Source organism: Penicillium cosmopolitanum (genome assembly GCF_028827165.1).
Source record: "Penicillium cosmopolitanum strain IBT 29677 chromosome Unknown utg000003l:1.0-3747932.0:1.0-3751027.0, whole genome shotgun sequence".
Classification (NCBI taxonomy): domain Eukaryota; kingdom Fungi; phylum Ascomycota; class Eurotiomycetes; order Eurotiales; family Aspergillaceae; genus Penicillium; species Penicillium cosmopolitanum.
In genome coordinates this window covers 1,305,023-1,331,092 of record NW_026622673.1, presented here as the reverse complement: position 1 = coordinate 1,331,092, position 26,070 = coordinate 1,305,023, and the positions used below count along the sequence as shown (strand labels likewise).

At 45.9% G+C, this 26,070-nt stretch overlaps 8 protein-coding genes across 8 annotated transcripts; 4 read left to right on the top strand and 4 right to left on the bottom strand.

Annotated features, from left to right (window-relative positions):
• Window positions 1-6,086: 6,086 nt before the first annotated feature.
• On the top strand, window positions 6,087-6,564 carry N7509_000539 (uncharacterized protein; the record flags this gene model as incomplete). The annotated part of the gene is made up of 2 exons (XM_056625176.1): window positions 6,087-6,107; window positions 6,175-6,564. The coding sequence occupies 2 exons, from the start codon at window positions 6,087-6,089 to the stop codon at window positions 6,562-6,564; spliced, it is 411 nt and encodes a 136-aa protein (XP_056493758.1).
• A 977-nt stretch (window positions 6,565-7,541) lies between these two features.
• Window positions 7,542-8,555, bottom strand: N7509_000538 (uncharacterized protein; the record flags this gene model as incomplete). Its single annotated transcript, XM_056625175.1, has 3 exons — window positions 7,542-7,765; window positions 7,828-8,301; window positions 8,414-8,555. The coding sequence occupies 3 exons, from the start codon at window positions 8,553-8,555 to the stop codon at window positions 7,542-7,544; spliced, it is 840 nt and encodes a 279-aa protein (XP_056493757.1).
• A 1,426-nt stretch (window positions 8,556-9,981) lies between these two features.
• On the top strand, window positions 9,982-10,320 carry N7509_000537 (uncharacterized protein; the record flags this gene model as incomplete). Its single annotated transcript, XM_056625174.1, has 1 exon — window positions 9,982-10,320. One exon carries the CDS (start codon window positions 9,982-9,984, stop codon window positions 10,318-10,320), a length of 339 nt encoding a protein of 112 aa, XP_056493756.1.
• A 704-nt stretch (window positions 10,321-11,024) lies between these two features.
• Window positions 11,025-12,629, bottom strand: N7509_000536 (uncharacterized protein; the record flags this gene model as incomplete). Its single annotated transcript, XM_056625173.1, has 3 exons — window positions 11,025-11,187; window positions 11,240-12,453; window positions 12,501-12,629. The coding sequence occupies 3 exons, from the start codon at window positions 12,627-12,629 to the stop codon at window positions 11,025-11,027; spliced, it is 1,506 nt and encodes a 501-aa protein (XP_056493755.1).
• Window positions 12,630-15,476: 2,847 nt separating this feature from the next.
• Window positions 15,477-16,343, top strand: N7509_000535 (uncharacterized protein; the record flags this gene model as incomplete). Its single annotated transcript, XM_056625172.1, has 1 exon — window positions 15,477-16,343. The coding sequence occupies one exon, from the start codon at window positions 15,477-15,479 to the stop codon at window positions 16,341-16,343; it is 867 nt and encodes a 288-aa protein (XP_056493754.1).
• A 1,642-nt stretch (window positions 16,344-17,985) lies between these two features.
• N7509_000534 (uncharacterized protein) lies at window positions 17,986-18,336 on the top strand (the record flags this gene model as incomplete). Its single annotated transcript, XM_056625171.1, has 2 exons — window positions 17,986-18,041; window positions 18,093-18,336. 2 exons carry the CDS (start codon window positions 17,986-17,988, stop codon window positions 18,334-18,336), a joined length of 300 nt encoding a protein of 99 aa, XP_056493753.1.
• Window positions 18,337-22,620: 4,284 nt separating this feature from the next.
• On the bottom strand, window positions 22,621-23,267 carry N7509_000533 (uncharacterized protein; the record flags this gene model as incomplete). Its single annotated transcript, XM_056625170.1, is given in 3 exon segments — window positions 22,621-22,742; window positions 22,754-23,127; window positions 23,161-23,267. The coding sequence occupies 3 exon segments, from the start codon at window positions 23,265-23,267 to the stop codon at window positions 22,621-22,623; spliced, it is 603 nt and encodes a 200-aa protein (XP_056493752.1).
• Window positions 23,268-23,626: 359 nt separating this feature from the next.
• N7509_000532 (uncharacterized protein) lies at window positions 23,627-24,170 on the bottom strand (the record flags this gene model as incomplete). The annotated part of the gene is made up of 2 exons (XM_056625169.1): window positions 23,627-23,856; window positions 23,981-24,170. 2 exons carry the CDS (start codon window positions 24,168-24,170, stop codon window positions 23,627-23,629), a joined length of 420 nt encoding a protein of 139 aa, XP_056493751.1.
• Between the last annotated feature and the right edge of the window lie 1,900 nt (window positions 24,171-26,070).

Here is a 26,070-nt window from a genome sequence, read left to right as displayed (position 1 = left end):
GGAATAAAGTGCTATGGTGCAATATTATTTGCAAAAAGAGTAGGCACTTTAGATATATAATTAAATTTGCTCTCACAGATGGAATTGACAGAATCATAGCAAGTCTTGAGCCCCTGTTGTGGATAGCAGGGTCCATATTTCGGACCTGCATGACATGGTACCGATTTGGACACGTCTGGGGGCCAGGGACCCAGGGTGTGGAACCAGGCAATGAGGCGACTTGCTTGACTCAATCAAGCCCCACTTGGCAATCCTTCTCCTTGGGGACTCTACGCAGAAGTTCCCAGTCTGGTAATGATCGATTTAAAAACCGCCCCCTTTGCCAGGATTGTGTTGGTCGCGTATTAGTATGCAATTTGCGCGGTGGAATAAACCTGCTGTATTCCCTGCCCCAGGAAGCTTTAGCCCCCACGCGAGGGCTTTTGGGGCGAACATGCAAGATTTCGACTCCTACTATCCAGGAACGAGCCAATAGGTTAGTACGATTGTAGTGCATGTGAACTTATGATGTTGGTCTTTACTGTAATGGTCGATTGGCCCCCGTGGGTATTATACATGGATCATGCTTTGCCTGTCAAGAAATCCGAAAAATCATGTATCGTCTACACAGCCAGCTTTCACTTAAGATGGAAGGGATCGCACATTCGTCTTTAAGTCCGGGTCAAGGTTATATAGACACATGCAATCAGCTTCCAGTATTTTGGTTTCAATTGGCATAAAGGAGATCTATGAATACTACTAGTAGTGTTGCAAACTTTGATAGAATCTAACCGTCAGGAGCCGTAGATTGTATATCTGAGCGTTCTATGTTAACATCCATAGATATAGCTGGCATACTGGTGGTATTGTCATTTTCGAGCTTTCGACAAGGTAGGATTGACGAAGGATTGACTATCAACAAAACTAAGTCCAACTCAGAAATTATCAGCGAAACGCGCAGCTTTGAAACACTGGCCCCTGTAGAATGCATGTTTCTTGGTCTATTCGAAGGCCCAATTGGCCTTTCGTCTACTGATCCCAAGTGACTTATTTTTAAAACTTAAACTATAAAACTTAAAAGAGAAAAGGTCATAATAAAAACCCGGGACTTCTCCTGTCCTGAAATGATTAATAGCTATACAGATTTTCTGTGAATCTTTGTCTTTCGCTCTACGAGACGATTCGCGACACTATGTTCATACCAATTTTTTTCCAGCTTCTTTGTCTGGTCCCCTTGATCACAGGATCCCCCCTCGAGCTCTTTGCATCCTCCTGTAAGACTAACTTCGTTCGTTCATCTAGTCTTAGTTCCATTAGTAAAAGAACAACCCATTTTCATTTTTAGTACTCACTCTAAAACACACTTCAGTGCAATAATGCTATAGTTTGCAGGCTCTTCAGGCCAGTATGGAGCTTCAGGCCGATTGATCTCATTCTCGGACTGTATCTCCCATGGTCGCCAATGGTGACCCTTCCGATTGTCGGCTTCAATTCCGAATTTTCTGCCTTCAACAGCTCCATTGTTTTCGAAAGACGACTCATTATCAGCAATATTCTTTACCCTTGGTCTTTTATATCTGGCCTCTTTACTCGATTCGGAGGATGACAGAGATAATGCACGTTTAAGTCTGCTTCGAAAGGTGTGTCGTCCATTAACAAGTGACTGTCTTCGACGAGAAGGCATATTTGGAGATTTCAACATGAGGGCAGAAATTTCCAAATGACCTTTCCTTCGCTGGAGTGGAATACTAAATGGAGGGCATTATGGCGGACTATATCTAGCTAACGGACAAAATAGGTATTCAAGGAGAAATACAAAATACCACGGCCAGTTCGATATTCGCACGTAACGAAATGAGGCTTCATGTCGAGTTGCAGACTGAACCTGCCCATCCGGTGTTGACCAAATTTCGTCTTAAGGGTGGATATAGACTCTGTGTAATTCTCAAACTATTTATTTAGTTATTTGTGCGACTCGATTACAAATGCCTTGTCTTCCATATTTGGCAAGATAAGATGTCCCGCTCACCCGCCATGATACCTGGACCATCATTTCATTATAAATATTGCAGTGAGGAAACCAGCGACGGAAGGATGCGCTCGTGAGGCCAGGGCAATCACTCGCGGAGAAGGATCAGAGTGGGATTAGCTCTTTGAGCATCTTTTCTTTGAACCGCCTCTGTTTCCTCTCTGGGACTAGTTTTGACACCTTTTTTCTGAGGCCCACAACTCTCTGGCGATAATCTGCCAGCTTGATTCTTCCAATACACACTCTTTTGATTCTTCATGGCTAGATCTTGATATCTCCTACTGTACCACCAGTACTAATCGCTGCGGATTATGCTGATTCCTTGGCTATCTCGACTCGTCTGCTTGTCAGACTGCCATCGAGCATCTCCTTCAATATCTGTGATAGTCCATTGATTATTGCATTGGTTACTAGATTTGTACTGGATAGCATATAAATAGATCTTCCGACTGGAAACTGTGATAACATACAAGCAAGTTACTAGTCAATATGTATATATTCACCCACTACATACATACTGTAGTGTGGTGCTCCCATACATAATTGTAAATGCGGAAGAGGGCTTTTGGTGCCTGAGGCCTCAAAACCTGAGGTCCCTCCCGTTTATAAAGCATTGGCATCAGAGATAGAGAATACACATCCCCTTTTTTGCTCCTTTTTCAGTCTTGTTTTGGGGGTCATTCCCCTTCCCCTGGGAACTACGTTGGTGTGCTGTGGTCTCAGATATATATTTCACGTTGCGGATTTTGCTGGATCAGCCCGTTCTGCCATACCTAGGTAGACTAGCCTACGAGCGCCCACTTTGACAATACTTATCGATATTTATAATATATTTCATTGCCAAAGACTATGTGTCAGGCTAGGCTGTGATGGACGTGGCTTGGGTCACCGACTTGAGTCGTAACCGCAAGCCGGGCTGATAACTTGAGTATAACCCTCCCAGCGGCCACCTTACACCGAGCCTGGTTCACCTGCTAAGTTCTGAACCCCTGGCTCCGAATATACATTATGGTTTGATTAAGAGGACTAAGTACAGTATCTGGAACCGATCGGTAACACATTTCATTCTGCAGTTGAGAAGTAGTTAAGAGGCAGGATTATCGGAAGATTTGAAATATTTAATCCATACCCAACTGGTCATTCAACAACGCATTATTCAATAGCAATTCCGCCATATATTCGACTGAAATGTTTTGCGTGCGCACAGGCGGGAGCGGTTGGAATTTTGGAATTTTGGTATTGAGATTAATTTTGTCTGTTAGCTAGATATAGTCCGCCGTAGGCATGTCAAAGGATTTGCAGCACACTAGTCCGGGCCGAACGGGGGATGTGAGGTGGCGGGAAGATCCTGCCCCACTGATCTCCGCTTTCCGTATCCGGAGTTCTAATCGAAATACCCTTGACCCTTATAGTTTCCAATCGACTTTCACTTTCCAATTTCTCAATTGAAATTGATACACCAACAACAGCGTCATTTAAATTTGATCAATCTACAGTTCAGTCCAATTGACGAACCGAGAATAGACTGAAATTGACAGACGGTGACCATAATGATCACGAACGGAGCTAATCGGTGAGACAATAGCTGAGTCGCAATGTTTAGTCGTGACGCCATGTGGCTTTGTGGGCGAAAAATGGCTTTGTTTGAATTGGAACAGGTTCTTTCAAGCTTTCAGCACGTTACATTCGCTCTTTCTGTGAACTCATCGGGAAAGAAATCATGCGTGTTGGTTGAGCATCGTTGAATAACATTAGAAACGCCGTAAATAAATGAGGATTCGAGGAGGCAGGACAGTACCACGGGTCAGCTCAGTCTAACCATGTTTCTCAATTGTTACATTGGTTTATCACTTCACCAGCAAGTTCCAGGGATAACCAGTTATTCCTTGGAATCAGTTGAGTATTTTGGGTAGGGTTGCCTCTAGAATCTGTCGCCTCGCGACAATTATTTCAGGTGCCAAAAGTTTAAAGCTCACCACACCCACTTTCTGTACGTTTCAATTTCCTGCAGAAGTCTCACAAACCAACATTTTATTCATCACCCCTCCAACACAGCTCGATAGGCTGGTCAGAATGGGAGGAGGGTAATTTTCTCCCTTGGCTGGATGCACACCGAGCTCTGTCTTGGGACGCCCGTGCTGTCGCTTATAATGAGCAATATGGGGCCAGCCGAACAGTCGAATCACTACGGGGGAAGAAATATCACATTCTCCGAAAACGCCGTCTCAATCGTGCCAAGGTATCTGGGCAGCGCTCAATTCCAAAACGCCAAGACGTATTCGACGGCTTGGGGGTTCCAGAAAGAGATTCCCAGCACTCACGAATACCAAGGCTCAAAATATCGACCAGTGGCTTCAGAGAATATCATCAGAAGAGTCAACCGTTTCGGAGAACAGTTTCGCCTCAGAAAATTCGCATTCCGGTACGCAGGCATTTCTTTGTCGGTTACTCATGCTAATTTGTTCTGTCATTTAGTCCATACCACACCGGCTCCACATCATCCTCAGTCACGAGAATCCCAGTCTAGGTCCTGGCTTTGGGATTATGTACACCGTGTCTGTGGAACCAACGAGCTACCTCTTCATGGGGAGTAACAATTTGGAGGAATAGGATGCGACAGGATACTTGGTAAAGATGCGCATTAGAGCAGCTTCGGTCTGCCAACCCAACACTGTGCCTGTGATTGTGCGGTTGCAGGATCTACTTAGTATCAGGAATCGTGGACTTTTGCATGGGTACAGTGCCTGATAGATATTGTTTTTCAAACATAAATTACCACATATGAGCTCGGTTCTCCTCTCTCATGTTTACCTGGCAGATTGCAACCCGGAGTCGGTGATCTAGTAAGTCAATTGTTACATGGGGCTTCACAGTCATTTTTTACTCACCTGGGGCCTTCCAAGTAGCTATTTTTGGTCTCTCGATCGCGTTTTACAACCTATTAAGCTGGATATCCGCGGAAAGAGACACGATATCTCCAATAAGTTTCATTAAATTAGAGGAAGGAGAGCAGTGGTGTTGAACAGAAGCCACTTTGTCAGAATCCGGAAGCAGATTCTTCTTCGAAGATTGAAGGATTTTTTCGGATGCTGAAAGTTGAAACGCCATTCGAACGCAGGATCCCCTAGTCATTATTACCTTCTTTGAAATTGGTTCCAAGGGCATGGAATCCCCCAGCCCAATTAGAGAAAGTCTGGGCACTAGCAGGCAAATACCTTGTCAGGGTCTGAAACGGGATGGTTATTGACTACCCCGGCTGATCTTTGACCTCGACGTCGAGACTCTACCGAAAATATTTTTGCTAAGTGTTGTGATATGAGGCTGGTGCAGATCAGGAACCAAAGCGAACCATCGGAATTAATCCCGAAGTATGTATAGAAAGAACTAAGTTGATTGGCTTATCTTCTCGCTGTAGGTATAGCCTCATGTTTCCCTCTTAGAAGAAAACAATTCATACTTCTGAGCTACAACACTAAGCATATATTGACACCCTCAAATGTCGATCCTTTCCCGGATTCGTTACGTTACATGTGCCATTGAACAAAGGATGTGATACATGTCGAACGGAACGTACCGACGCAAGCAATCCTTCCGCAGCCATACGCTACTGTAGCACTTTCATGCCTACTCGCTGGCCAATCCAAATTTGTTCGAAGAATTCCGGATGCTACTTTTGGACTGGCGACCTTCAGACCGGCAGACTACCCTAATTATCCAGACTCTTTAGATGTATGGAGTCTGGATCGTGATTGTTTGGAATCTTTTCTTCTCCATCGGCACTGTGGTCTTATTTCGGACCCTCATTGGGGAGATGTAGATCTTGTCTTCCCCTTTTGCTGTTTATGAAGCTAGGGATGGACCGGTGACCCTCGAGAAGCTCGTCGCCAAGCTCTTTCAGCAGGAGCAGTGTATCTCGACATGCTAGACGACTTAGCAAAAAGGCCAGGGGCAGCTGGCGAAAAAGCAAGACCGTATCAAACTGGACGAAGTTGCAATAACCAGGTTTTTGCTCTCACCTCCTTTGGCGCTCATTGGCATATCTTGGTGGGCTACAAGCGACTGCGTCTGGAAAGCGAGTATGCCGGGCATGAAGGACTCAGTGAGTCAGTTTATGTAACTATGGGCAAAGAACTCATTTTGTTTCTATATACTCATTGTGAACGAAGGTTTTCCAAAGGGTATGGAGCGGCCGGGTTGTGACAAAGCGCAAGGCGTGGGAACTCTTATCGTTGGTCGACCAGATTCACTCATGGGGAGTGACAGAACACCGAGATTTCGTCATCAAACACATGGAGGCTTGGCACGCATTTGGGAGGATGTGCTATGCCAATGAATTTGAATTCCTGGGCCAGCAACTTGGCACGGATTGGTTCAAGAAATGGTGGGAGGAACACAGCAAATCTATTATACTAGGGCCAATGGCGTCCCTGCAGCTAGCAGGTTGGGTTGAAAGCTTAACTGCGGATGCTCAAGACAAGCTACGATCTAGATCTGTGTTTCAATTTTGGGAAGCGCACCAACGAGATGCTGATCCCAATACTGATGGTGAGCTATAAGTTGGCGCTGCGTGAAAGGGGACCGTGGTCCGGTAGGGAGCCGGGGGTATCCTTTTTTAAGCAGGGAAGATTTTCTGGCACATTGTCGTCAGGCCCATGGATACAGTCACAGAGCTAGACCTCGCCAAAACCCACCCACTGCCCAAACCCGCCCACGAAAACCCAGCCTGTTGGAATATCCCGGTTGCTGAGATAATAATGAGGCTGGATCACGTGCATACATTTACCTACCTCTCACTTCACTTGTATCTTAGACAACACACGCAACACAACACACAATCAACTCCCCTCATTGAAGCATCACTTAATAAACCAAAACACCCTAATCACCAGAGTTGCGCGACGCTCAAGCGGCGCGCACCCCATTCTCACCCGGGCGGCACGCACCGCACTACTTACTGTGTTTTAGCCACACGCCGGTAGGTTAGTAGTATGGTGGGTGACCACATGCGAATCCCTGCTGCTGTATGTTTTTGTGTTTTTTTTTGTCGAGAACTGGTCATTCACCTGACGCTGTACAAAACTATGTTTTTACCATCATCACTGTCTGGTCCGATCTTATTTACCTTCTCTCAAAGTACATACAATTCTTAGATAATTCTCTATACAGTCTAGACCAGTGGCTACTACAAACCTTGCGACAATAGCTACTAGGTACTACCTAGGTAGCGACTCGGATTTTCTTTTACAGCCTATAGTCAGGTCTCCCCACCCACCACCTATAATCTTTCTAATTACCAATTGTATAGACTCAATATATAGCTGCCAATGAGTATACTGCGAGCAAATTCTGTGAGACAGCTCTGGTTTGTCATTGTGAAAAGAATAATCTGACCTTAATAGTGAAAGGTTCTTCAGCTATGATTATTGACACTGCGCTTGGAGATAAATTTGATAACAGAATTTCACTGCAGACAAACCAAGCCCGACCCGGACAACGTTGTCTCCAATTTCGAGATCAAAACCAAATGATATCTCTAAGCTGTCTTGGATACTCCCGTCGTATCCCAATATAAGTTCTTGTTGAGAGTATACCAGTAATCGGTGCAGAAGAACACCCAAGTCTCAGGATTCGTGCGAACCAACTCAATATTGGTCTTGCGACCACTGTTTCTCAAAGCACCTCGTTGACCGTCCCATTCAGATTTAGCAGGTACTGTGTAACCCTTTCCAACATGCTGAAAAAGAGTCCCAAGATTATCTGTTAAGCGGGTCAGCTATGTCTCGGATTCAAGTTACATCACAGAGTACTAGTGGACGTACAAGTCGCATCTATAGTGGCGTCGTTGCCAATAACCAGGTGGAATAACTCATGGAACAAGGTCGCACTTTTAGAGAGCACGTCGCTAAGCTTTTTGCCTTGAGCATCGACACCGAAATCAGCCTGTACGTCGGTTCTTGTGAAGGCCCTCGGGCATAATGTGACGGTCCTTCGCGCCGTGATACCTTGGGTCACACCCAGTTCGCCCAAATCACCGCATAAACCTCCTTCTCCATGGGCATCATCTATAATATACTCATCAAGGTCTGAAGACCAGTATGGCACCAAATTTCCGTCTGCTTTCAATTGCGATCCATATTCCTCGGAGTTTTGATTTTCCACCTCTTTATCACACTCTTCAATTTTTTCTGTCCTAGATTTCTCTTCCAGCCAGGAGCTGTCGCAAAACAACCACGGCATGCCTCCTGGAGTAGAGAATTCCTTGTATATAAACGATTGAACATCCTCGAGAACCTCTATAGTATTTATTGTAAGCCAAAATCCGGCAGATGGTACCTTTCAGGCAAGTAATGAAATAGTTGGCTTGAAGATGGCCAAAGGGTAGTAAGAGATGGCCTGATGTCTTACCCTTGGTTTGATCCACGTGTACATCGGACGTATCATCGGTAATACCCAAGTATTTCGCAAGAGCATGTTTCGCGTTCTTTGTTTTTATGTCATCAGCGTCACCCTTTGCGTCAGCAAACGCAGAAATACCGGCGGAGACCATGGCTTGAGATTCCGTCCACTATCGCGTAAGGACCGATAAGTGAGAGTCACAACCGCCATTCTCGGTTCCTTGCTTTACTTCAAACACTTTACCAATCTCGTTTGAAAAGGCAACAGGGATGAAAAAAAAGCCAGAAAGCCAAAATCTTCACGGTGATCGATGACATACTTCTCCGATCCCTAGTAGAAATATATGTTGTGATTTTCGTCTAATCTCGGAGAAGTGAGAGAGAATGACCTTTTTATCAGAAAACGGAGTGGGACATTGGGGATTTATCTTTACGGAAATGCCCTGGGATTACTAGCAGGGGATGGCCGCTAATTTCTTGTGAACCGCATTGATTCGTAACCTTCATCTAATTATAGAGAGTCTACGAGTCCTGCTTGGGGCTATTTATTTCAGGGGTAGATTGTTGAGCCAGGTTTAATGCGGACGAATTCAAGTTGGAGAAGCCATGAAGAATCAGGCGTTTCGAGTTAGATGGTGACCGACGATCATCTGCACTGCAAAATATTGCTACTGGAGCAGTAGCTGAATATTCTAAGTCGTGTTCGAAGGGCTTCAATTAGGGAGGAATTGACATATCTCCGGAATGAATTTCAGGAATAGATCAGTTCCAGATGAACATCAACCAGAACAGTATGGAATCATTGATACTAACAGCCGCTTGTTTTTGTCTCATCTGCGTAAATCAGAATGCTGATGAAAGTGCTGTGTACTAGAGTATGTACTTTGTAAGAGTGCGAAGCTGAACGCCACGGGTGCATTGACCCCCAGCCCCCAGCCCCCAGCCCCAGTCCCCTCCCTGGCCCCCTGGCCCCCATTCCCTCGGCCCCCAACCCCTCTAACCTGGCTCCTCCGCCCCCCCCGATGGCCTGACGTCGCTTTCCGTTTTTACTCCCGCTCTCTCTTGTTTATTTGCGCGCTGGACTTTTCACTTGCACGAAACATTTTGAGATACTACGTTTAATATCCCAAAGTTATCGTTTTCTTGATCTCCTCAGTCTGAATAAGCAGCTATGCCAGCTCCGCGGCTGATGGTCTTTACCAAATTTTACGTGCCTGAGACCGCAAGTCTGGAGGACGAATACTGGGGAGATTTCGCACGGAACCTGAAAGATTGTCCCGGGCATTATGCTTCTAAATGGGGGCGAATCGAAGAACATTTAAATGATGTTCTTCTGATCACATGTAATATCCCTTCCCTTAACGAGTGACAAAGATACTAAATTCGCTAGTGTGGACATCCCAAGAGGAATTGAATCAATTCAGAGCCTCGTTATCATACAAGACCTACTTGTCAGCATTATGTCGATACTCATCAATTCCGCCAGAAGTCTACGAGTTTAATTATAACTTTCCAAGCCCATGGTTGAGGAACCCAAGCTATCGTATCTCTTTTATATGTGCGCACTTCTCAGCTTCAATGGGCCTGGAGGAAAGCCACGAGGAGCCTAGAGTCAAAGCCCTCGAATCTAAAGTCACTGTTATGCCCAACGCACGCAGAGGTGTGACGGTTGCACATGCAGGCACCCCTATAGGACTCTGGGATAAAACGAAAGCAGACGATGGGGAAAAACTGAAGACGTGTGTGATATTCTACTTCTGGACGAATGCTGAGATAGAGCAAGACTTCAAACACAAGGAGGGGCGTAATGGGCAAACAGAATATTCACTGGCCGAGCAAGAGTTGAGGGATGCTGGGGCTGAGAGCTGGACAGAAGAGCACTGGGTTCCACGAAACCTTCCGAGTATTTCGAAGTGAATAGGTAAGTCAGTGCTCAAAATTCTAGTGCCCTTTGCAAATGCAGGAATAAATTGAAGAGAGACCGACGCCCAGGAAGAAATTACTGCGAAAGGGGATACGAATTCTTCTGTTTGAAGACTTATCACATAGCTATTGACTACTGTAACGAACCGGTGTTGTCGGAGTCACGTGCCCGATCACGCGATCACAACCGTCTGTTCCATCTGTACCATAACAATCGCGCGAGAGCTTACCTCTCTTTCCTTTCTTCGGCTTTATTACTCTTCGTCAATACTACATGAATTCTGTTCATACCGAGTCCTTACAGTCAGGAGCCATTTGATTTTGGTAGGTTGATCAAGACCATTTCGGGTAATGAGTCTCAAGAAGTCGGCCATACCGCTATCTTGGCACTCATCAAGGGCATCCAGGATGACATATACCCTTGAGCAGTCGCACCGGTCCAACATCTCCCAAAATATGTCCCACAACGCTCGCCATGAGCTAATGTCCTCACTGAATCGGTCATTCTTAGGGTCCCATCGGCGCCGCAAAGACTCTTTCAGTTCAACTTGCTGGTTGATCAATCTTAGAATCAAGCCTTTGATAACCGACTCCGTCAAATAAGCCTTTCATCGTTATAAAGCCCATCCCCGTTTAATTGACTAGCAATGATACTGATCTTGGCCCCATCTTCAGTGGCAATAATATTACTGCTCAGGCTACCCGTCCACTTTTCGAACCAAGTGACCCTTGAGAATGATCCCCAGCATAATAATATCCACGAAGAGTATAAAGAAAGCACCCATCCCCCACATCCATCCGACACCAACAGAGCCCTGCCACTGCGTCACAATGAAAACAGACATCAGCCCAAATGAGACTCTGTAGGCATTGAGCGAAAACAGAGGCCTCAACGGGGTGATGCAAGAAACACTCGATGATGTAATTGTAGCAGACAGGAAGAGCTAGCAGAGCACCGAACCAGATCAGGAACGAGCCTAGCGCCAGAACCATGAAGTGGAGGTGATACTCCAGTCCCGCGCCGTAGATCCCCAGTCCAATGGGGAGGATGATGCTCGGTAGGACAGTGTTGGCCAATCTGTACTCAGTGTGCCATGTTCCGCCACGGCGACGAGCCAGCCATAAGGGTATCTTATCGTTGAACAAGAAGCCGTAGACCTGCGCCCCGATGATGCCGACCCAGGCGGTCATGGTGAAGAATGCCATTTGAAGCGATGAAAAGCCGTACCCGCCTGCTTCGGTGGGTGGTTCGAGGTAGGTTGCTAGTGTCGAGGCTTGCATAATTGGAAGACCGAGGGCAATAAAAATGTATGTACCCGTCAGAAGAGTGATAGGAGAAAATGTGATTTGGAATGGAATGATTACCCGGCGGACCTGAGATCGTGACTTTTCGTTAGTCTTGGTTTTTCTTCTCTTGTAGGGCTTGTGCCTTACCAGTTCTTTGCATTTGTTAGAGGGCTGAGTCTTTGTGCCAGGCAGGAAGGTTGCAACACGGTTTTTAAACCAGCTCCTCGGAAGAGGTGCACGCCTGAGCATGGAATCACGGCGAGGGAATGTAGTATCCTCAACGAAGAGAAAAACAGCCACGATGGCACTGCCAACGGGGCCCAGGGTCCACCAAAAGACATAATTCCAGGGCTTAGTTTCAGCAATAAACCCACCTAGGGTGCCACCACCAACAACCGCAAAAATAATAAGCACTTCAAAGATTGCGAATGCCTTGCCTCGTTGGTGCAAAAAGAACATGTCCATGATGTACCCACTGCCCAGGATAGCGGGGATGCCACCGAAAAGGCCACAGATGAGCCGCGAGATAGTAAACGAGATATAATCATCTGGACCGGTCATCTCGGCCGCCCAGATCTGGCATACAAAAATAACCGCCAGACTCCAGAGCACAACCGAACTGCGACCGACTACCGCAACAAAGGGGATGAAAAAGAACGGACCGGCAACCCAGCCTGCAAGACCTGCCGCCACAGAATTAAGTAGCGCGGCTTGCGTGCTGTGATAAGCCGGTATTTGATAGATAAACGTGAGCTGGTTGGAATTCGGCGACATCTGGGCTGCGAAACCAGCCAGGCAAATGGAGGCGAACACAAGCAACTTCCTGTGCATTGGCCAGTTCTACGACCATTAGGGTTGTCATATTTTGATGGTAGGGTGTTTCTTACCAATGGGTCCTCCGAGTCATCGCTTGGTTGAGGGACGAGCACAATACCATTGTCATTCTTCGTCGAGGACACAGAATTAGTCTGAATCCTCAAATCTGGCGAGAACACCTTTATCTCTGTATCTGCCATGATTATCGCCACTTGCAGTTGTGGGATTCACTTGAACAAGGGCACGAGGGGAAAAAGGAAAAGAAAAAGAAAAAGAAAGAAAAGGACTTGAAAGCTGGTTGTGCACTAGAACACTCTACCTGCAAAGCATCTCTCACGTGGATTTGTAATATCCAGCAAGTTGGTTCAGGGAAATTGTCAATAATGAGGGGTCATGCACATGCAACATTCCGCCTGAGACTAACGTCTATGTCGTTTGGGTATCATGCGGTATTTGATTTGCCTGCAGGCATTGCCGGAACTTTGGAGGTCCAATGTTAGACATTAGCAGCATGACCGCTAAAAATAAATTACATCATACCAAGTAGTCAATAAATACTTTACATACAGTCACATCTCATAAGTATTTGCACCCCAGTACTTCGGAAGGCCCGAGCTCCACCTCTTTTTTCTGCCGGTAGAACTTCAGCAATAGCTTTGTAAACAGTACCAAGTAACTAATTAGTGTGCCATCCTTCATATAGAATAACCTCCTCTACACGATGGGGCATAGTCTTAGCTTGATTAATTAAATGCCTAATCGTCAACTGTTTCCATGTTACTGCGCGCAGTGTGCACTAACGCGCGTAATAGTAATAGGCAGGCGGTATGAAAAAGCGGTCAGAGACGGATGTACTGGGTGCAAATACTAATGAGACGCCACTGTATGTTAAAGTCGTAAAAGTGTATAAAATACAGTAATAATTATTGGCGGTCAGGTTCGGAAAAAAACAATCACCCGCGTGGGGGCCAAACAGAATGCGGGCTATGCCGATGGCTAGTCCTATGTTAAGTTTGGTCGTGCTAAGGGGACACGGCTGAGACTCCATGAATTACCTTAACAAATCTAGGTCCAATTAGTGACTCCGTACTCGGTACCGAATATATTATTGCTCTAGGACTCCGTGCACAGAGTATTTCCGTTACACCACATAAAGTCTCCTTTGTATACAAATCCAGATACTTACTAGACTGTTGGAACATTACATTATGGTAACAAAGAAGCCATTGACCAATAGCGCCTTAGTTTAAAATCAATCTATACAATACGATTCTCATACCTGCCTGTGCTCTTCTGTGCCATGTGGTCTGTGCGGGCGAGCGTGGCTCGGTGCTGGCAGGCAGCCTTAGAGATGTGACTACCTCAATAGACATTGTCTCCATTATGCCTCCATCTTCCTGGGCGGAACAGAGGTGCGACTCGATATCTTCGTCGGACTTGTTTCCTCGCTTGACAATGGTGTCGAGCATACTATCAGTTATTCCCCGTCGTGAGGTTCCCCGAGTGCGCATCGAGTAGAGTGGTAAAGATCGGGATTTTGAGCGCGACTTAGATCGAGAATGTTCAATGGAGGAGGTATTCATGGTATTTTGTTCAGAGAAAACTAAGAACTGACCTGAAAACGACTGCTCTCGCGGCCAGAGATCTGAGTAGATCCAGTGCTGCGGCCCGGTGTCGCTTGCTCAACTACAACCAGGGCTTGACAGAGCTGGTACTTAGATTGTGGCGGATGATTTGAGGCATTACTGGTTGACCCGGCTTCCGGGGAAACCGTGTTATTACTCGATGGCCGTCGATGCTATGCTTCTCTTTGTTGTCGCCGAATGCTGCAATGACCTAGTCGTTCAAGTATGGGTCCGTATCATGCCTGTCGGATAACGGAAAGTCTCTAATGCAGTGACAGTTAATCTTTGGTCGAACAGGATGAAGCTGGGAGAGATGAAAACATGTCGGAACTTTACCATATGGCTAATCGAGGGGTACTGAGCCTTCCTAGATTTCTTTCATCGACACAGCGAAGCAGAAACACATTGGGAGTCAGTGGCTCGACCTGTTGTGCGTGCTTAGTTTCGAGGACGATGGGGAAGTGCGGCTCAGTTTGCGTTGTCACATCGGCCACTTGGTCGACTGCTTGACCCCCGTCGATCGCTCGTCGCCTTTGACCAAAGCGTTGGAAATGAGCCTATCAAGGTGATCTGCTGTTATCCTCTGCATGGGCGCCTCAGCTCAGCCTCAAACAGCAGTTGATATGTGATTTCCATCAGAAGATGCCTTGTGTCTCCACAATTTGATCTGCCTCTTGACCCCCCTAAAAGGCTAAGCTACAAGCCAAGTGGAGTTTAAAATTTAAATATAAGCCCTATGATAGGTTCGGGGTTTTAGCGTTGACCATACCGGTCTTTATGAAACTAAAATCAAAAACAATTCCAAATACTACTGTAGTCCACAGTCTCCTCGAGATTGACTTCGTGTTCAGCCCAATTTAGCCCCCCAACCCAGTCCTCAGCTTGCACGTTCCTCTCATCTCCAACCCGTCCCCCTTTTTTGCTTCCCGAAGTCGGGATCCACTTTGAACCCTAAGCTGAGGTGGCAGCCCTAATGTTACAGTACCAACATCTCTGTGTCCCACATTCGCATACTGAGTACTTTTACAATGTTAATTCACAATTTGAGAGATCAATGAGAGAATTCAATGTAGATTGTTTTCATCTGATAGAACTTTTGCTTCGGGATTGTGTTCATCTTTGTTTGTACTGATATTTACTTGGGCTTCTCCAAGCGCTTTTACACTCATAGGATCGATGAACCACATCTTAAAGATAAATAAAATATTTCATCTCCCAATAATTGCTGTGATCCAATCATAATAATGATAGAGTTTCCATGTCCGTCTGTCCTCTCTTCTCACACTTAACCACGTACTGACAAGTCAACTGGCCATGGTGGACCCTTGTGCTAGGACTGATGATCGCAGCCGCTATTAAAAAGGTGAATCCCCTAGACTGGGACTTGAAATATCCTCTACCGTCCTTCCCAGCCATGACACGATGACCCTTCACAGTATCGGTATCCACATTACGGCCGTGGCCATGGCATTTATGATACCCATGGTGGCGGCCAAAATAGCGCAGTCGACTGATGTCAATATTCTCTTCCCGGGCCTGCATGGTATGGACATGAACAACGTGGAAGGAAGTGTCGTGAGTGCCGATGCCACAGCCACCACGATTCAGATTGACTGCCGATCTAGCGCAACCAGCCAATGCACCTCTTCTGGTTATCTCTTACCCCAGACTCTCACTGCCGGTCCGTCCTTCCAGGACTTCCATTACGATGTCACCAGCTTTTGGAACAAAACTATCTTTATCGTCACTGGGACTTTGGACTGCAACGTGACCGGGTCTACGCTCGGTGCCTCTTGCTACTTCTCGACCAGCACATGGATCTCCAGTGGCACGAACAGCAACTCCTCAGTATTCGCCACGACTGCCTCCATATCTTCGTTCAACTTGAAGTACAACACCTTGGCGGTGTCATCGGGCTTAGAGAACCTTGCCACCGCAACTTCTGCCACGAACGCGTCCCCAGGCCATACGGGGACATCAACATCCACTCCAACCGCAACCGCTGCAACGACATCAGAACATCACTCATCCTCAGAGGCCTGGATCGCGGGCCCGGTAGTTGGCGCCGTTGCTGGCTTGGCTCTGGCTGCAGCGGCGGCATTTTGGTTCGTCAGTCGCAGGCGAAAGAGCAATGCAGATCCTGTCTACTGGAATACAACAGAAGAAGCACCGGAGTTCTCAGAGCACCAGGCATATTTACCAGCGCAAAATGCTCAAATGGGAGAGCTTCCAGCGAAGAGTGTGCTAGCAGAATTATCAGCTCCACACAAACCCCATGAGATGCAGTGAGAAAATATTGGTCCTTACGCAATCCTTCAATTGTGCCGATGTGCTTCGTTATAAAATGAGAGATTATTCTGGGGATGATATGGAATAATCATATTGTATTGTCTGATGTCAGAAGATGTCAATTTATTGATCATTCCAAGCACTTATTTCAAGTCTCTAGCTGTTTGAGGGGGTGCCGAGAGTTTGGTGGGAGGAAGTGGGTCGTCGACACGACATCAGCGTTAAATAACGGCTTGTGAGTGGCCTGGACCGTGAAATTGACCCCGCCAGCTGAATATGATCACAAAGAAAGTTCTGGGAATAATCGACATTTTCGGCGTAATACGATTTATAGACAGCCTGGATACTACCATTATCTCGCGTGATGACTGGCCGTTCCAGCCGCGGGTTAACATTTCACCGAAAATTTCACCAGAGTTGGCGGTCAATTTTGCAGGACTTCATGGTGTAGCTGCTCCCGAGCCAACAGAGTGTGGCTGGTATCTGCGCACCGCCGGTAATCCCAGGGGACATTTCCTGAGTGATTGGGATGCTAGCGTACAAGCTGCTATCTCTACTAGTATTCACAAGTGACAAACCTAACCGAGAGTTTGTCTAGGACCAAAGGAATCACGCGGTAGATCCACACCTGGAAGGGCTCGTATATTGTATGGAAAGAAGAGATGTAGCTGTTTTGGGCAGATTTGCTGCTTCGACCATTGGTGGGGGGTCGTGCTAACCCACTTTCCACTTCCAAATGAAGGATCCGATCGACAGTCGCATTTGCTTAAAAGGCTAAGCTATTAGCCAATTGGAAGTTTAAAGTCAAATTTAAGCCCTGTAATAGGTGGGGATCTTAGTGCTGACCACAGGGGGGACTGACTAACCACAGCTGGTTCCCAAGAATTTGCAGTTCGCAAGACTTTCTTCTTCAGCCTCTAGTTCAGCCAGCCTCAACCAGGGGCACGACCCTCCTCCGCAAACTCAATTTTACCCCCAGTATTTACTCTAATCCCATTTTCTTGTACGGAGTATAGCTGATCGACAAGCAATGTCTTGATGAATACCTCTTTGCGAGTATATAAAAGGCAAGTCTTCATCCACACATCGATCGCTCTCTACTCTACTTGGTCCTCGGGTATTTATCCAAGATCTTTTTCTACACTATCCAAATGCTTGCAAAGTCTCTACTTATTCTTGGCCTTGCCACCATCGGCTCTTCATTCTCCCTGCCAGAAGAGCTGCCAAATGGGTCCTATCGAGCAAGCCCACCGTGGGTTGGGCCATGGGCCGGCCTTACCCATGGGTAGATGAAATAAACATATACGAAGGTCCACTTTAAATGCATAATCAATGCAATTTATCTAGTATCTTTAGTATTATAGCTTGTCTTCGGCAAACACCATTTTGGGTTGAAGATTTAAACCCAAAACCCAATGCCAAGAACTTAAAAAAAAGACCTAAGCATAAAAATGCCAAGACCTTCCTAGTTAAGTGTCTTGATACAGATTTTATGTAATTTTTATGAATTTTGGGTTTGTTTGGGGCTTTGGGGGTCTTCTGCTTGGAGTAAATTGTGTCGAAAAATAGGGTTTGCCGAAGCTTATGTTGGGTTATCTCGCTGTCCAAAAGCAATCTTAAAACCTACAAGATCATAACGCCAATGATGGTCGTGGCGGTGCTGACATTGCACTTGCTGGAACTAAGACTAAGGCTTGGGTGCGAGTACCTAGACCAGAAATCGAAACTTTATTGGTGACATCTACGCAGTCAAGGGGACAGCGCTCGCCCTCCAGAGCCGACATACACCGCGCTCCCTCCAGATAGAATATTGGCAGCTGAGGGAAAATCGGCCAGTCCTGAGACCGCCCTTACAAAACTCATGTATACAACAGGGTATACGAAACATGCCTATGAGGCAGATACGGGACAGACCTACGAGGTAGATGGTAATCCGGTAACACAGGTGCATGAGGCTGGTGGATTGAACCGGCGCGAATTAGCAGGACGTTGAAACCATAACCAATTTAGTTCGTGGTAGACAATATACCCTAGAGTAGGACAACTTTGGTATCTTTCAATTATCTGTAATAAAATTCAAATGCCTCCCTTATAAGGTATCTCCTTATCGGTGGGAAATATATCAAGATAGATAAAATGATTCTGATAGTAGGGGTGGTATCCGAGGCACCAATTTCAAGTCCATCGCACGATATAGTGCCAGCAGTGATATGGGCGTATCAATGGGAGAAATCCGTCGGATGTTGGATGGTACGATTAGGAGTGCGTCGTGCGGTGGCATGAGCTACAGCTGGGGCTGGGAGCGTTGACTACGAAGAACATCTATGGTAGTCTAGCAGGCCGTTTCTGGTACCAGATGCTGTCATTTTCGGCGTCGATTTCACAGGTCCGCATATTCTAGCAATACACGTGGCCTTATGCCAAAAGCTTTAGGTCTGTTGACTTTGGGCCAAGTACTAAAGGCTGCAGACGTATGAACCGTGGCCCGTCTAAAAACAAACTGTATCCGGAGAGGAAAGACTGCCTCGGATAGCTTGGAAGGAGAGGGAGACGACGTCTATCAGATAGGGCCGCTGTTAACGTAGGTGCGAGCATTGCGTATATGCAAAATCAAGCAGCAACCGTCTTCTTCCAAGACATCTATGGAATATAACAGGGAAAATGAAGACCAATAACATATATATGGATAGCCTGACCCGCAGTATCTGCCTTTTGAAATCCTCATCGCGCGGTTTTGACATCGATGCCCTCCCTTGTCTTCTCAGAGTCTTGGTCTGTAATAAACCTTGGCGTTGGGTAGTAGGAGCCCTAACAAGTTAGCTTTCTTTCCCTAGCGGAAGACTCTGCCCCATAATAATTGTGAAGTAACTGTTGTGATATGAGGCTGGTGCAGATCAGGAACAAAGCCGCACTCTCTGGGAGTAGGGTGATCTCCATCCGAAGGACTTCTTTGACCTAGACTGTGTAGAATGAAATACTCATTTTCCGGGTCCAGGTAGTCTAGCTCCATAGGTTCAAGTTCATTGTCGGAGTTATTTGCTTAGTGGGAAACATATTGGCGCTCTACGACGTCATATCTTTCACTGCAGGGATCTCAGATGGTTCATTTCGTGTAACCGTTTGCCGTTCAGGGCCGCAAGGGCCAGGCGGGCCGTCCACCTCCACAAACAGCGGCGTCGGCGGCATTTTCTCCATCCCTAGGTCTGTACAGTATGCTCATCAAAAGCCTCTCTCGTTTTGGCAGCCCGCAGGCTAGGCGACTTCCCAAAGAAAGCCAAATGGACACACCGTCGAACAAAAAGTTAGTATCGGCAACCTCAAAACCAGCAGGCGGACGATCTTGGAATAGCAGGGGGCAACTTGTGTATGGACGCATGTCTATGAAACCGCAGAACGACCGTGCGTCTTGGAAGTGCTGTCTGTCAAAAGACCTTGAGATGGGTCAGGCTGATCTGGAAAAGGTTCGGTAAAACAATCCACAATTTGACGCACGAGAACATCAAAGTGCTGGTCATCGTATCGATTTCGGCCTGGAGAAGGGCCTGGAGAAGGGCCGACCGTGCGATTTGGTGATCCAGATAATTGTTAACCAGTCCCTCAATTTCCGGGGACTTGAATCCGAGCTTGTGAGCGAGATGGGCATGTCGTATATCGCGCGCGTGTCCGGCTTGGTACGAATATTTTCCCTTTGTTTTTGCGAGAATACTGTACTGAAGAACAGTACAGAAAAGAAATAATTATCAGTGAGTTGATCTGATGAATATGGACAAACAACATCCTCACTGAGGAAAACTATCAGTTGACCACCGTTACTGTGAGTCCCGACAGGGTGTTTGCTAAATATTATTAAATATTATTGGCTGTGTCGGCACAAATGTGGTCTGTGCACTCCCTGATACCCTTCTCCCCCCTTTTTCCCCCCCAGGCTTCCAATAACTTCATTTCTACCCTGGACTAGCGGCTGATGACGTTCTAGGGTCCAACTAAACAAAATGTAATGACCAGTTCTTCTGATATACAAAACATTATCTCTCGTGCCGAGGTACGCGGATACGATGGTCACTATATCGACTGCGCACAACAATAGCCGGCTAGCTCAAGATTAAATAAAATTTGAATATCCCAGTGCATCATCCTGCTACTTCAATCATGTCTGTACCAGGAGTGCTAGGACTTTGATGCTGTAGCTCATTGCAGACGATACCATCGCCTGCATTGTTGTCGGTTGTTTCGTAACATTCGTCTAGCCCAACTAGTGATAAAATCTGGGATTGGATGTGTGCGAGCATGGCGCTACTATAATCCTCTAGGCATCGGCGACAATGGGTTGAGCAATTTGTGTCCATGCTAGGTTTGGCGGTAGATTTGCTAGCACTATTGATGAGGCCGCGGCGCTTGCTATGTTGCGCTAATTTTGGCGACTTTGGGATATAGTTCGGTTTGTTACTCGTGGCTGTTAGCTTATGCGCTGTCGAGAAGGCTGATTAATATGTGCTTCCTAGCAAAGAGACTCAGGCATATCTGGATAGAGATGGCGTAGATCGGAAAGAGAACAAACGAAGGGTGGTTTCGGCGAGCACGATTCTATGACATAGATCTAACAATAGTAGTATCAAAGAATTCAATCACAGCTCGCCATAGCCCTTAAAATTTGAAGCTGACAATTGACATTATAGAGTAGGTGGATACAGTGTTGTCAACGTGCCCGGAAATCGCGGCGTGGGGAGATTAGCAGCGTTTGGGGGGGGGAGATATCCCACCTTCCGAGGCGGGCCAGAAGACAGGACGCAAACAAACAAGGGACACAAGCAAACAAGGGAGACGGTCAATCCCCAGCATGTGGCACATCAAATTTCCGCATTCAACATCAGCAAAGCAGTCAGATGTCTTCCGTACTGTACGCAAGAGGGCCTAAATTTATGGGCTCTCTTCTATTGCATCTTTCCAGCAATTCAGGCAACACGAGTATTCAGTCAAACTAGAGATTGGGAACAATTTCTTTGAGCGTCAGAGGTTTTCCAGTATATTGCGCTTGCAGGGTTTGACTTCGCTGCTCAGTATCATGATATTTGTTGCCTTTATTGGTTTAAACCCTCAACATATGGTACCAGTATCTCCTACAGACTCCCGGATGCTAACGGACTAACGAAGGGGCAACAGGGATCTACTCGTGACTATATGTAAGCAGCAAGCCTGATGTGGTGCAATGAGCCTGATCCAAGGTCATACAAATGAAAAAAATCAATTCACTTTGGTGATCCAGCAGCCATATCAGGATATTTAATGTTATCACTCGTAAAATATTTGAGGTGGCCTGCTGGTATCGCACTTCCTTTCGACACATCCCGGATTGCTCTAATCTATAGATCATGGTTGAATATCTATGCCAAACTGAGACTACCTTAAGGTCAGTGGAATATTAGGGAGAGAGGAATATGCCGTTCCTTTGATGACACGGCCCCCAAACGACAACGACGACCGAAGCTATCGTGCAAGTAACCCGCCATAGCCGTATACGTTCATTTTTCACAAAAGGGGAGCGGAGCTTCTCTTTAACCTTCTATCCGTGCTTGCCTCCAAATCCTTGTCGGGATGGCGCGTGTCATCTTCAATTGTATCAACTCATTTTGTTGTGAGTGTCTTGAGCCCGTTGGTTTAGTTCTAGCGTACAGTCACGATGGTTGGGCTCGAGTGTGCAGTCTCTATCATTGACTTGCAATCCACTATTGTCGTGGTGTCTAGGATTCTGCGACGCGAGCTCCTTGAGGTATCGTATTCCTTTGTTGTGTGGCTACTCTGGCCCGTAGCTGGACCCGCGTGAGTTGATATCGTGAGATAGTGATCCTTAATTTTCAAGCCTTATATTAATGGAGCATTTTAATTAATGATGAGCCAACTTCTATCACCCATCTTTGGACTGTTCTAGCGTTCCTCGTGAAACTCGATGGACACATCAAAATCGATGCGTTCATTTCACTGTTATCTCCAAAGGCAATCCAACCTAACAAGGCACGGTAGCACAGATCGATTGCAGTGTAGTCCGGGAAAAGGGTAGAAATGATAGCAATGACTTGGCACCAGTCTCGAGGATAATGATGGAATTGATAATATCGACCGCTGGCGAACTTGCCCGGCTGCGATCGAATTCCTCTGGTCGACCACCTCGGCCAGCTCTTTTGAGGAATTGAAAGAGGTCTGTTTCCCTTGATACTTAGCAAGACCTTGATGGAATGCAGCTGCAATATCGTCGTCGATATCTGTAAATATCCCTCTTCTATCAGCACCTTGATGAAGCAAATTGTGAAGACTGTAGTAAATAGGGATTGCCATCGTAAGATGAGGCTGTTTTCGAGAGACAGATAGAGTCAACTTGTAGAGCAGATAGAAGACCCGATGTAGCTGTGAAAGACGATGCCAATCCTCCACAGTAAACCGAGGAAGCTCAGTCTGCGCTTCAAGGTATGCAGTAATCTGGGGTTTTGCTTTAAGGGCAGCCTCAAGCATCAGGTATGTCGAATTCCAGCGTGTATCGACATCACATGGGATAAATGCAGTAGAAATCTGCACAAAAGTGCATATATTGGTCCATGATGCACGTCGTTTATTGCTTCGACTGACCCATACTGCAAAGATTCGAATGCGTGAGAGAGCAGTCTCTGCTGAAAGGTCTTCATCGTTTAACTGATCGCAGATCCTTGAGGCTTCATGGGCATCACTAGACCTCAATACACGAAGGATATCCTTCACAATAAGGTTCAGGATATGAGCAAGGCAGCGGATATAGCTACCAAGACCTTAGAACTGAGACTCTGGTTACTGGGCCTTTATAAGATCATGAAGTTCTGAAATCATTGATTCGTTGTTACTAACATTGTCACCAGTAATCGTGAGTAGCTTTTGCTCAATACCAAGCTCTTGTAGCATGCTGAATACTACCTAAGCAATGTATTCGCCACTGTGAACCTCTGTCAACTCTGCGAATTCAAGCACCTTTTCTTGATAAATAAAGTCCGGTGTAAGCCAGTGACCGATAATCCCGATGACAGAGATATGGTTCGTACTCGTCCAGATATCCAGAAAGAGAGAGAGATAGACTTGCATGTCGAGGCTAGCTCTGTCTTCAAGCGTAGACGTTGCTGTTTGAATTCCGCTTCGAGTCGTCGTTTCACTGTAGTTCGTGAAAATAAGGCTTCGGCAAGCTCAGCAATTGGCAGATTGGTGAAGATTTTATGGAAGTAGGGCGATTCGATAGCAGTAAATGCCATCTTCTCCTTGACAATCCATCATAGGATATTCTGCTGAAGCTGAGCTGCTACCGACAGCTTAGGCTTTTTGCTCAATGACTCGATGATAGAAGGCTGTTGCTCGGTCGACTCAGATGAGGAAGAAGACGGTGCTGAGATAGCATATACTTTCTGAAGATAACGCTCCATATTCCCAGTTGAGCCTGATCGGATTGAGTCGGATGTTTCCCAATTGCATTCTTTGTATCGAATAAGACGATCGTGTGTAACTGTCTTCTTGGTACGATTGGTCCAGTGGGCGTGCAATTGATGAAACATTGAAATGGTCCCATAGCCACTCATTCCTTGTTGCAGCTTTGCGAGGTCGTTTTAATGGTCGAGAGACTGTAGTACTTAGAAGTGACGATGTCTCAGGCTCCGGTGGAATAGTCTGTGAAGCTGATTCCGAAGGGAGGATTGGATCGAGGGCTGGATCGTTTGGAATTGTCTGAATAGTATCATGAATTTCAGAAAAAGACGTCTCGGTAGGAAAATCTTCATATTGGTCTTCGGGTAGAATATTATCTTCATATACAAGATTCATGGCCAGGTAATTGCGCTGCGTATTTATACGCTAAGGTCGTGAACTTGAAGCCATATCAATTGAACCCTGGGGATAACGATTAGAAAAAGCTTCATATAGAAATAAAGGAAGGACGAATATAGGAAAAGCTTCATGTTGAAGTGTGCGAAAAGCTTCATGTTGCACACCATCCTCGCCTACGGGCTGCGTTTGTAGAGTATTGGGGTTCAATATTATTAGAAGGTTATCGGAGCTAGTCCTAGATAAGAAACAGAGGCTGATTTATTTTTTATTGTATTTTTAAGCGATTCGGCGCATCGTGGTGGTGATAAACAGCTGTTCTCACAGGTTGTAGTGGCTAATATACTATCACAGGATTCATGGCTGACATACGACTGTAGTCGACCCACCACCATCGTCAACACAAGACCCTAGAGACCATAAAAACTAGTCCCAGATAGGAAACAGAGGCTATTCTTTTTTTTATTGCATTTTTGAGTGATTCAGCGCGTTGTGGTGATAGAAAATGATGATTATAGTGGTGGTTGTGGCCGGCGTACGATCCTAGCCGGCATGCGACCGTAGCCAACATACAAGATACGACATGCCAGGTATTACTCGCCCAAATAGGCCTAGTGCGTCGGATTATAGTATTTCCAGTCGGAATTCCACAATATCTTTGTAAATAGCTTCATCTGCCACCAGATCGGGCAATTTTCTAGTAATTAATTACCGCAAATACGCTATAATTTTTAAGATTACAGGTAGTAGGAAGTTGAGTGCTCATTACAGATGACTTTCTCCCGCTTGCCATATAATTTTGTATGGTAAGCATGAGAAAAATATACTGCATGTACACCCCGGCTCCCACCACCAGATACATATATTAATCATGGAGGAGTGTGGTACCGCAAATGGAGGGCTATTATTGGCTAGGACGCATGACTAAGGTCTCGTGACTAGGCTTGGCATTATCGTAACGATAAAATCGCATCGCAGCACTGCATCGTTATCGTATCGTTTTAACAGCGTTACTGACGATACAATAGGCGATATTTATCGTAAAATTTTTGAAGCGACGATATCGTGTATCGTATCGTATCGCAAAAATTTTTCCTCTGCGATACGATTGCGATTGCGATAGAAACGATACGATATCGCAATTTTGCGAAATTTTGCGATATCGTGAGCAGCCCTAAATTCTATAGTGGATCCCTGCGCATCAGACAAAGCGACCAGACAACTTACCTACGTTTTTCCCTGTGGAGTTTTTCTGTGGGCTCTTCCATAGGCGTTGCCTTAAGGACGTGTCACACTCGCAGTACTATTGTGGGCAATTTTCCTGGACTTGAGTACTTCTTCCAATAAAAACCGATACCACTTTAGCGATTTTGTTTTCTTTGGTCCCTTGAACTCCAAAGCTTTCTGTTGCGTATTCCCATGCGATACCTTACCCCCACCCCTTGGCCCACCCCACATTTCTGTAGTATCCTCTCCAGGAGCGTAGTGACAAGAGCACAGCTCAAAATGTGTGAGAAGAGTAAAACGCATATTTGCAAACTTGTTTGCTTGAACCTTTGAATACGTAATAACAGGTTGTTAGTGGGAAAGGTGATGTCGTCTTGCTGTTCGTCGTAACAAAGAAAATTTTGGACTTAAAATCTAAGCTATAGCGTTAAATATGTAGTCTACACTATTCTTTCTTTGATGGTCTAAAAATTTTTTGAATGTAATATACTTGAATATATTCCTAAGAATGCTATAGAATAAATCAGTGACCCTTTCTTCCTTCAGCCCGTAAGGGGTTTGGCGTATGTAGACTATTTCGCGCAAAATAAATTCCAGAAAAACTTTCCGGCAATCAGAATAGAGTTCTACGGGATCTGATTAGTCGCCCCGTGCATGCTCCTAGCCTCGGAAT